The 12,014-nt window shown below is 35.0% G+C and overlaps 1 protein-coding gene across 1 annotated transcript; it reads left to right on the top strand.

Moving 5' to 3' along the window:
* Positions 1–3,221: 3,221 nt before the first annotated feature.
* LOC105176030 (putative E3 ubiquitin-protein ligase HIP1) lies at positions 3,222–7,077 on the top strand. Its single transcript, XM_011098704.3, has 5 exons — positions 3,222–4,081; positions 4,749–4,901; positions 6,245–6,343; positions 6,453–6,608; positions 6,711–7,077. The coding sequence occupies exons 1-5, from the start codon at positions 3,545–3,547 to the stop codon at positions 6,852–6,854; spliced, it is 1,089 nt and encodes a 362-aa protein (XP_011097006.1). The 5' UTR covers positions 3,222–3,544; the 3' UTR covers positions 6,855–7,077.
* Positions 7,078–12,014: the final 4,937 nt, after the last annotated feature.

The following is a 12,014-nucleotide window of genomic DNA, read 5'->3' as shown; positions in this document are numbered from 1 at the left end:
ACAACTTGAGCCTACATTCAACAACTTGACCCTTCATGCTACCATTAAAATTTTATTTCAATATCAATCTCTCATTTGTACACAAAAAATGAGGAACCTTTTCACTCATTTCCACTGTCTTAGTTCCTAGCATTCTACTTTACCATTTTCCACTTTAAGTGTACTCGAGCACCATATATTTTGCTCACGTTAGATCGTAATAATGCAATGTTGTGTTTTCTTTTTATGCTTTGTTATGTATGTATACAATTATCTTGGTCTCAATTTACTTATATGAATTTCATGTTTACTCATACTATAAAAGATTATATTGCATGTAGAAAGAAAATAATTTTTATAATATAAAATAGTAATTTAAATGAAGAAAAAATATTTTATTTTTAACTTGTGCTTTCACAATGTCAAAATAATATTTTTTTTTTATTTATAAAATACCTATTAAATTTTAGTTAATTTATTTTTGTTTATAGTTGTTTTATATATTACTATAATATAAAAATTTTATTAATAATGTGGAATGCACGTATTTCTTACTAGTATTTATAAAACACGACAATCATTTTATAAATGCATCACTTTATGCAAGTTTTATTCTTAAGTGATTTATGATTCTACCCATAACATTTATGATTTAAAAATCTCAACCAAATGCACATATTGAATATGTATAAACTATAAATGAATATAATTAAATAAATTACTACCTAATTAACATTTTTTCATAAAAAGAAATACCATTTTCAAATAAATTATAATGGTATGGTCTTATGTGGTCCCATTCACGGACTAAGATTATAGATGAAGAAAGTATTTGGCAATATAAACTAAACTAAGAGAGGGGGACATAAAGGGTGTTTGGCTAATTTTTTAAAAATATTTTATAGATTCTTACATTTTTATAAAATATTTTACGAGCTTATAAGATGTTGGATTTTATTTATTTTTAATGTTTTTGGATAAAGTAAGATGTTAAAATTTTTAAAATGTTAGGCTGTTTGGCATAATAAGATCTTTAATTGATAAAATAGCTACAATGGACGTGATACCATTGAAATCAAAATAAGTTGTTATCTTTTGCGATATTTTGTTTTAAATATTTTTAAAATACTTTTATAAATAGTACTTATTAGTTTAATTTTAAATAAAAATTTAATAGATAATCTTTTTACATAACAATTATTACCTAAACTTTTGAATAAGAATATTATATATTTACATTTATGTTAGTCGAATACTAATATAGATATATAATTGATATTTTCTTAGTTAATGCACTGATAATTTCTAATCGTATGATTAAAAATATCTTGAATTTATATTTTTCAGTAAATATAATATCACTATCAATACCAATCTTATTTTTATTTAACTATAATAATCTATTATTAAGTAATGAAGCATTTTCTCTTTTACGAATATTTAAAAAATTAAATAGCAAAAAAAAAAAAATTAATCCTAGAATGTGTGTGTGTGTGTGAGGGATAGAGAAAGACAGAGTAAGGATAGTGTGTGTGGATGTATGTGTAAGTATATGGATAAGGATATTTTTATCTTATTTAAAGAGCTTATAAGATTCAAAAATATTTTATTTTAAGAACTTATAAGCTCTTTAAAAATAAAATTAACCAAACAAATATTTACAACTTATAAGCTCACAAACATCTTATAAGCTTAGCCAAACACCCTCTTAGCGGTATTAGTTTATATTAAAACGGTATTGATAGTCAACTTGATTCGAGGTAAAAACTCAATATACAAGTATTAAACGCTATTTCGAGTACATTAATATTATAATTAATTATACTTAGATCCCCTCTAAAAAAAATACTGATTTTTACAAAAAAATTTACATATATTTTTAATTTACCTCTCATTTTACATACTTGTGTAATAATAATTTTGTAATAAATTATAAAAATATTAACCTCACTGAACACACACACACACAAAGTATAAAATATACATGAAAACATCAAATAAGACGCAAATTAAAAATTTATGTAATTTTTTTTTTCTCTTTCAAACCCTAAAGGAAGAATTTTCGAAAGAATGTAAATATAATTTTAATTTTTTAAAAAATATATGTAATTTTATATTTAAATATGGGGTATAAGTATAATTAAGGCTTATTAAAGAAGAAAAGAGAGAGTAGAGTATTTGTGAGCAGTGTTTGATTATGATATAGTGACAGTGGGTGACCCACCCACATAAGATGCAAGAAGACAAAGCAGAGCCCACCTAACCAATTCAGAGAAAAGTTAATGATGCTTCTTCAGTCTACTCTAACAAAACTCCAAAAATACTCAATTAATAAAGACTCAGAATATTTTTACCCCTTCTTTTATCTACTTCCCACTTTTTAGAAATCCCATTCCCACCAATTAAGCACACTTTTTTCTTCTTTTGTCAAACTCCTTTTCTTCTACTCTCTCTCCTCTCTCTCTCTCTCCTCTCTCTATCACTATTTTGTGGATATCTTTCCCATTTTATTCCATGGACTAGAAATGGTGGTGTGTTGATGATGAAAAGTGTTAAATTCTTTGCTTTTTTTTTTTTTAATATTGTGAGTTTGAATTTTATTAAAGGTGCATATATTATTATTTTGTGGATTAAATGTAATTTACTCCCCTAAGATATGTAAAATGAGTAAAAAAAATACTGCGAAAAAATAATTAGTAAATTATCCGTATATTTTAAAAAATGAAGCAAATTATTTTATATTAATGCTTTAGATAGAGGTAATTTGCTTTATTTTTCAAACACAAGGATAATTTGCTACTTTTTTTACAGGGTTTTTTTTTGTTTATTTTGCTCATATCACAGAGGGGTAAATTGAAATTTTTCTTTATTCTATGTGGGTATTTTATTGGATGATGATAGCCGATTGATAAAATTCTTGATCCAGTAAAATTGAGCTTAATTTACTAGTATGTTGGTCGGGATACAGTGACAAGATTCATGCCCAATTGCCCATTAGGTCTGTATTATGAGATATAAGGCTGGTCGATTTGATTCAATAAAATTTGGGTTCGATTTATTAGTATATTGGTAAAATTATATTGATAATACTGAATAATATTTTCATGAAATTTGATAGAAATGAATATTTTGTGCTGACTGTCTAAATTTATTAACCATTGCAGAAGAAAAAGAAAAAAGATGGACTGTGCCTCTCTCTCTCTTCTACTCAAAAACTTAGTTTATAATTCACAAAAATTTCATTCTTTCCCATCAACACCCCCACCCCACCTCTCTTCCTTCTTCGTCATCCCTTTTCTCCACACACGCAACGCAGTTGTTTGTCTCTCTCTCCCTCTCCCTCTCTCTCTCTCTCTCACGCACACACATACACACACACACAAGTTGAGAACTTCTTTTCTAATTCACAAACTCCTTTCTTGAAAGTCCTTCAATCTACACCCCACTTCTCTCCTCCCTTCTATCCCCCAACTGTTGTTTGAACTCACACGCGCAACCAACCAGTTGGTTCTTTCTGAAGACGACACCGGACAGCCATCCTGTGGTGGTTGCCGACGGCTCAACTATGGCTGAACACGTTAGGTATAGGAAGCCCAGAAATCCTCCCCAGCCCACCACCAGCCACAATCTAGATAGAGATCCGAATTCCTCTCGTTCGAGACCCACCATTTCCTCTATCCTTCTTTCCTCCGGCCCAATCAATGAGACCACCTCCAAGAAAAAGAATTTCTCCTCAGCTACATTCAGAGGACTGGGCTGTACTGCCTCCTCTCAAGTCTCAGTGCCTGCAGTTATAAGAACATCGGCCAATTGGGAAGCCAAGAAATTGAAAAAGAAGAGGCTTAAGACCAAGAAAAGTGGCAACGACAAGCTACCAATGAACAACAACAGCTCCGCTGCTGCCATAAGTAACAGTAACCCATCACCACAATCATCGATTTCTTTGGCATTGTCATCTAGTTGTGTGGGTGTTCCTGATGTTTGGTGCGGCCCGGGTATGGGGCTAACTACTGATGCTGCTTCTGTGGATTGTGTTGTTTCAAGGAGGCCTCCCAGAGGCAAAGTTGATGGAGTTGACAGGATTTTCCTTGGTCAGAGGGAGGTAATTATGTGTTTCTTCTTTTATTCTATGCTTCTATCCTGTCGACTATAGTTGGCTTTCTTTTACTAGTGTATGATAGGGTGTCTTTGTGGGTGAAATTCTATTAATGATGTCGATTACATTATGGTAAAGGGTATCTTTTCTGGACGCTCTGTGTGCCTTTGCGTCTATTTTTCTGTTTTCTTGGTTGATCTTGATTTTGCACTGGTTGTTGATGCCAATGTTGCGCTCAGTAGGGATTTGTACCATTTCTTGCGCTCAGATGTCGACTCAAGTATATCTTTGGGTAGAATTTGCAATAACGGTGTGACAACAGGTTTAATGTTACTGTTGACATTCTTTGAGCACCAAATAGATTGATTTTTAATTGTTTTAGCATGTTTAGCCGATTTTCTATTACATTAGATATTCAATAACTAGATGAGTGTGTATTGTTTTGTACACGTATCCAGATTGTTTCTCTTGGTTTGTAATGATTACTCTTTTTCCTAGCTGGATCTCTTCACGTTAGATTCATGCCTTTTAATATGGTGTTTCTTTCCATGCTTTACACTATCGGGTCTGTTCTTGGTTCTTTCAATGCCTTTCTTGTTAAGTGTGAATTTTTGGACTTTGTTGCTTTACAACCAATGTAATACACTGGCCTCAATTTACTTTTTGTTGTCAGCGGTCGTATACTGTGAGGAGAATGGTTACTCCTGAGGACAATCCTTTCCTAGAATCTGAAACTGCCTTGGGGGTCCCTCGTATTCGGTCTGATGTTTCTGGGTCCAGACATCATCGTCATGTCAGACATGGTTTCCGCGAAGGGCTTGCTGAGGTTAGCTTAATTCTTGCTTTTGTACAGTTGTGTTATCTTGCTGTGCTAAACCCTGAGGGTATTTGAGCTCCAATTACATGTCATTTTAGTGGATATGCATATTGCCAAGTGTCTGCAATGTCTGATGCGGCTGTTGGAGTCTAAATTTTTTGTCAAGCAATCATGGTAGAGACATGTTCAACATGTTGCATATAGCAATGCCACTCTTTAAGATGAGTTTGCCCTGTATGCAATACTTTCCGGTTCTTATTTTAGTTTGAGCGTCATATGTGCCTGAGATATGGCATCACTGAGGGATTTTAGAACTTTATTAGTGAACCTCTAAGAGAGGTAAAACAGATTTGACTAGGTATATGAAAGAAAACAGACACGAAAACACTGTAGCATTTGTTTATTTTCTGTAAGACAAATGTCCTGGCGAATTACTACATTCAATACTCAACCTAGAATTCAAACTACTTTCACTTACTACCCCAAAGTTCGTAACTAGGGTTGATATGTTAACAACATGGAACAAGCTGAAAACTGAACTTGCCATGTCTTGGTTCATTTGAATATGCGAGAAATCCGGTCAATTTGTTCATCTATTAACTGCAGGCTAATCTTGCTTCAGTTTGTAGCCACTTATCTAGGAATTAGTATAGTCTTGAAAAGACTGGAGATTGCTAACTTATCAGGAAGCAAAATTTTTATGAAAGACGCCCAATATTGTGGGGCTGAAACTTAATATTGATGTTTGTTGACTATCTTAAAACATCAATTTAACTGAATAAGAAGATGCTTCTGAAGAAAATACACTGAAATGCCTAATATTTCTCTGAGATATAAGAACAATGCTGGAAGTGTTTGTTTGTCTTTCTTAGACTGCCTTCCATGTGAAGTAAACCTTGTTTGAAAGCATTGGGCCTTGGCATGCTCGGACTTAACTCTCTAAAACGTTTAATTTTGTGGAAAGAAAAGAAAATTAACTGGGTTGGAACATTGAGAGTGACAAGACCATTCGAGTGAATGCTGGAAAAGTGTTACCATGTGGATGCGATCTATAATATGTGTGCATTCTACTCGATTTTTCTAGTGTGACCAGGTTTAACATTTTCTTCCACATTTTGTATTATTGGTCTTTCCTATGTAGTGAAAGGCTGGGACAAGGAAAATTTAATGTAATGCATGATCAACTGTTGTTTTCATCTTTCTATAGGTGTGACTTCTAAACTTGTGTCAGAACTATCATTGGCTGATATCAACTGAAGAATATGTTACAAAAGTATTACGTCTGGAAAGTTAAACAAGGGAAGATCATTCTCACAGTTGCTTTTGATACTTACATTGTGCTCTGTTTGCAGATTGTAATGCTCCAAAACAGTCTGCTGATGGGAGGGAGATCGGATGGGCTTGACAGATACAGGGATCTGAGGCTTGATGTTGATAACATGTCATATGAGGTATATGTCTGTGAATGGTGGATCACCGTTGTTTTATCTAGTTTTCCTGTAAATGTTTGCCACTGAAATTTTATATCATTAAAATGTCTTCATTCGGTGGGATAAACAGGAATTACTGGAACTCGGTGACAGGATTGGGTATGTTAGCACTGGACTGAGGGAGGATGAGATAGCTTGCTGCGTGAGGAGGACCAAACTGGCAATGTTGGACGATTTGCCATTGCATTTTGCCTCAGAAATGGAGAAGAAATGCAGTATATGCCAGGTTTCTTTGCCAACTCTCTCTTCAGTTTCTGTACAGGAACTTAGTTCTCACGCTGTCCTGTTTTCGACTGCTCATGTTTCTTTACTTTGTATATTGTTGCAGGAGGAATATGAGCTAGATGATGAGATGGGGAAGCTGAACTGCGGACACTTCTATCACATCGATTGCATAAGGCAGTGGCTCGGGCAGAAAAATAGCTGCCCGATCTGTAAAACAGCTGCCGGGTCTCAGACCTCAGATAAATAGGTTGCACGACTAATACATCTTGCTGGTGCTTTCTTATATTCTGTATAGATTTCGATATCTTTGAAAGAAAGATCACTCTTTCATGTGTCAATCTTGTTTCTCTGTACCAAGAATTAATGCCATTTTTTGTGTTGGCAACTTCCATGTTGATACAAAAGCACGCTCGAAAAATCGTTGTAAGCTGATGTTCCTATTTACAGGTTGGTTGTGCAATTTCTTTGAAGACTAGTGTTCGCTTGTCGGATTATTTCATTTCATCTCTTTCGGAAATAATGGATGAATTAATTCATAGTGTGGGGTTAATTTTGGATGATTCTTGCTTAAGGTTAGAGGGTTAGAGTTCATATATGGAAAAACAATTTGGGATGAATAGGTTTTATTTATTTTTATTATTTTTTCTTTCAACAGTAATTCTGTTTTACTCCTGAACTTAACTCTAGTTTTAAAATGTGCGACTCACATAATATTTGGGTGTCAAAACAACGTGCTTTATGGCCATGTGCAATGCATGTGGCCATTTTGTTAAAAATTTAATGAATGTTCTACCGCGCAAATGACCTTGTTTATTGTTAGCGTAGGTGTTCAGAAAGTCAATTAATTGGTTGTTTTGTAATCTAATGTTAATAATTTTATTCACGCAATGTGAAATATTATGGATATAGTTTGTTCTTTGGTCTTCTGGTCATGTTATATTATATGTTATTACTGTATTGCAAATAAGTTAAATTAAAGAAGTTCAATCACCTATCTGATGGAGACTATGAACTTCCAAAGGTTGGTGTAAAACCTTTCAAGTCAAGAACCCTCAAGAATGGGTATTGAGAAATTTTGTAGAGACTTGCGCTAAATGATGCATTCATGCCATGAATGTTGTATTTCATCAACGACGAACGTTTAACGTGTTAGAATACGTGATCAGAAAGTCAATTTGATTCGCCATTTTAAAATTTGTTTTACCAATTTCTTTCATTATAATATTGAATAACATGAATAAAGTAGATTCATTTGGCCATATTTGTCATATTTAACTTATTGCTTTATGTGTCTATTACGGACAAAGCCTACAAACCATTTAACAATTAATGAGGTTGGTTTGCGCATATGATGACAACCCTAAAACCAACTTTTGAAGGTCGGGTTTGAAACGTTTCAAGTCGAGAACCTTCGAGACAAGGCATCAAAGGTTACATCTACTTCCAAATCAGCCTCCAGTAAATATCAAACCATACCGCTACCCTCACTTTCAGAAAGATGTTATGGCCTGCATGATTTCAGAAATGTTACAATGAGGGGATTATTCGGCCTAGCAACAGGCCTTTTTTGTCCCCGCTTCTCCTCATTAACAAAAAAGATGGGACTTGGCGTTTTTGTGTTGATTATCAAGGCTTGAATGCAGTGACCCTTACCCCATTTTGATGATAGATGAGCTGTTCGACGAATTATACGGTGCCTCCATTTTCTCGAAGTTGGACCTCTGCTCGGGGTACCACCAAATTCGTGGCCCCTGTGACTGTCACAAAACTGCATTTCGTACAATTGACAGATATTATGAATTCCTTGTCATGCCGTTCGGACTCACGAATACCCTGTCCATATTCCAAGCGGTCATGAATGACATATTTCCCCCCTTATTATGCCGTTTTGTCTTGGTGTTTTTTTATGACATCCTCATCTATAGTAATTGTTGGGATTCTCACTTACTCCATCTTGAACAGGTCCTGCAGATTCTGCATGCTAACTTTTTTTTTGCCAAGTTGATCAAGCACTTTTTGTGTTCCCTCTATCGAATATCTGGGGTATATCATTTCTACCGAGAGTGTGGCGGTTGATCCCTCCAAATTGCAGGCCATTGCAGAGTGGCCTCCACTGCAGTCGTTAATGAACCTCTGGACTTTTCTTGATTTATTTTGGTTTTACCGACGGTTTATTCGTCAGTACGCCTCGTTAGCCAACCCCTTAACAGATCTCTTGAAGGGGTCGACTTTCCATTGGTCACTGGCCGCTGCTACAACATTCACCGCTCTCTCTCTCTGAGACATATGAGCATTTATTCTCTCAGTGCCATTATGTTCATCAGTACATTGCAGATATTCAGAGGACCGTACAGGTCCGATGGCCTATTCGATCGTGGAATATTGACGTAGAGTGGATGTCGCTTAAATGGAGAGGGAAGCACGTCATCAACGCCTCATACCACACACTGTTAGCATTGTTAGCACTTGTGGTAAGAATGAAATGAACGGATCTTTCAGCATACTAGCCGTACATGTGACATACTTTGCTAGAATTGTAGTTGAGGAGATTAGACATGTGATACTTAGTCATACCCTCTCCTCAACAGTTAGTACATGTGTTTTTTACCTACTTTGGAGGATCCCTTGGTTTGACGGGGCCTTGATTGCTTGAACCGTGTTGTTGTATTTCTTTTTTTATCTATTTATGCAATTTACCTTTACCCAAAAAAAAAAAAAAAAGAACATTCACCGCTCTCAAGGTGGCTATGCTCTCACTACCCGTGCTGCATTTACCTGATTTCTCTCGGTTCGATCTTACCACGAATGCTTTGCAGGTGGCCATTGGGGCTGTTCTTTCGCAGCAACGTTACCCCATCGCCTTCTTCAGTAAGAAATTGGGCCCCCGGATGCAGGTCTCATCGGCATATGAGAGGAAAATGTTTGCGATAACTAAGGCGGTGCTCAAGTGGCGTCAATACCTATTAGGGCTCAAATTTCACATAATCACCGATCAAAAGAGTTTACGAGGCTTACCAGTTCAAATACCAACCTAGCAGAAATGGCTTATCAAGCTTTTGGGGTACGATTTTGACATCTATCATACACCAGGTCGCGACAACAAAGTTGTCGATGCTCTATCCCACCACCCACTAGCCACGATGCTTACTCTTACGGCTGTTTCCACCGCAACCTCGGCCCTTTTTGAGAAACTCCATAGGTACTACACTGACCATCCCGCTGGTATGTCTCTAGTTTCTCCTTTACAGCAGAATGCGAGTTCCCCGCTTCATTTTTCACCCTACCATAGACTGGTTTTCTTTAACAATCACATCTTCGTCCCTAACTTTGATGGGCTCTAAGATCGAAATTTGGACAAATTTGAAGAAACGACTAGGCGTGCCCACACCTAACTGGCAGATTTTCGTCTAGAAAATAAAGATTCAAACTCAATTTTTGGCAAGAATTTGGAGCTGCTTGGACTACCTTTTTTATGAATGAGGAACACCTTTTGCTAGAGAAGTTTAATTAGGATAATAATTTAATTCCGTTTAGTCTTTTAGTTCAATTAGGAATCTACATTTTTAATCATAGTAAAATTAGGTAACTAGTTAATATATATATATATATGTATATATATATATATGTGATGCAATTCACCATATGGACATCTTTGGATTTTTAATCTCTCACTCTTGGGAGATTTTCTCTGCATTTTTCTATTATTTTCTCTTCTCTTTTATTTGTTCTTTCATTAGCATGCTAGGCTAGATCTTTTAATTCCGGTTAAAGACTTGGTGAATGCTTAATTCCAACAAGTTATGAAATCTAATTTATGCTTTCTACTTTCATTCATATTGATATTTGTGTTGTTCTCTGTGCTTTTATTACAAATAATCTGATTTATGAATGATAGGTACAGTTATTTATTATCAAGAATATTTCCCTAGCCAATTATACTTGCAAATTCGTAATTGTTTGATTAGTTCAATAACTAGTGGTAACATAGCATAATTGATTATGTAGAAGTTTTCGATTATATTGTGGGGAATGCACAATCTAACTTAAATAAATCCTCATAGAATTTATTGGTTAGAATTGGGCATTTCTCTTAATGTTGTAGGTAAATTAAATCTTGAGGACATTCCCAAGGTTGTTTACTGATTAGGGATTTAGTGAACGGACGTTCCTTGACTATCCACAAGGTAAGGAAATGTGAGGTCGTCAGGTCGTACCAATGGCCATAACCAATTCATCTATCATAAATGATTATTATCTTTGCATCTATGATTCGCCGTGGAATTAAGCATAATATATCTTTAACTGGAATACCCTTCTCTTACATTTACCTCTTCTAATTTTATTAGCTCGTTAGTTTAATTTAATTTTTATTTTTATTCTTCTTCACAATCAAACCCCCCCTCCTAATTATTTTCATTTTTTATGGTATTAATTTAAAACCAATACATGTGGATTCAACCCTACTCACACTTCTACAAAAGTGTTTATAGGAATTATTTTTTGTAGATTCGACACTCATCAAATTTTCGCGCCATTGCCGGGAATTGGTGTCTTTAAATTAATTTTTTTTTGTTACTTATTCTTGTTACTTGATTTTTACGCCACGTTCTTCTCGTACAAGTGAACTTGAATTTGACTAGAGATTGAGAAGATCATACATAGACTCCGAAAGGAAACCAAGCAACACAAGGAAGAGGCTTTTACTTCTTCCAAACCAAAAGCAGATTTTGAGTTAGACATGCCCACGTTTAGTGACTCTGAAAACGAAGTCATGGCCCAAAATTCGGAACGAACGATCAAAGAGATAACTTCCTTTGACTTAAATCAACAGTCTCTCTACATTGAATACCCTACTTTAGATGTTGATCTTGAACTTAAATCCAACCTCATTCACTTACTTCCTACTTTTCGTGGCCTTGCAGGTGAAAACCCGCACAAACACCTCAAAGAATTTCATGTGGTGTGCTTCGGCATGAGACCCCAAGGAGTCACCGAAGAACAAGTCAAGCTAAGAGCCTTTCTATTCTCATTGGGCGACAAAGCAAAAGATTGGCTCTACTCCTTACCTTTGGGATCTATTGTTAGTTGGAATGAGCTCAAGAAATAAGTTCTTGAGAACTAATTCCCCGCGTCAAGGACTACATATATGTGTCGAGTTAAGCGTGCCCACACCTAACTTGACCAACTAATCTGTCAAACAAGGGAGTATGACATTAGGAGCTAGGCATGCTCACGCTTAATTCAATCACCTAATCTGTCACAATTACATACATACACACACTCACAGATTTTGTTTTTCTTTTTTTCCTTTATTATTTATATTTTTATTTTATATTTAAATATATAAAAAAAAATCAAAAATCAAAACCCTATATCCCCAAATCTCATCTTCTCTTTTTACAATTGC

Source organism: Sesamum indicum, linkage group LG13, assembly GCF_026168435.1.
Source record: "Sesamum indicum cultivar Baizhima isolate 11 linkage group LG13, ASM2616843v1, whole genome shotgun sequence".
Taxonomy (NCBI): domain Eukaryota; kingdom Viridiplantae; phylum Streptophyta; class Magnoliopsida; order Lamiales; family Pedaliaceae; genus Sesamum; species Sesamum indicum.
This window is presented reverse-complemented; position numbering and strand designations above follow the sequence as displayed.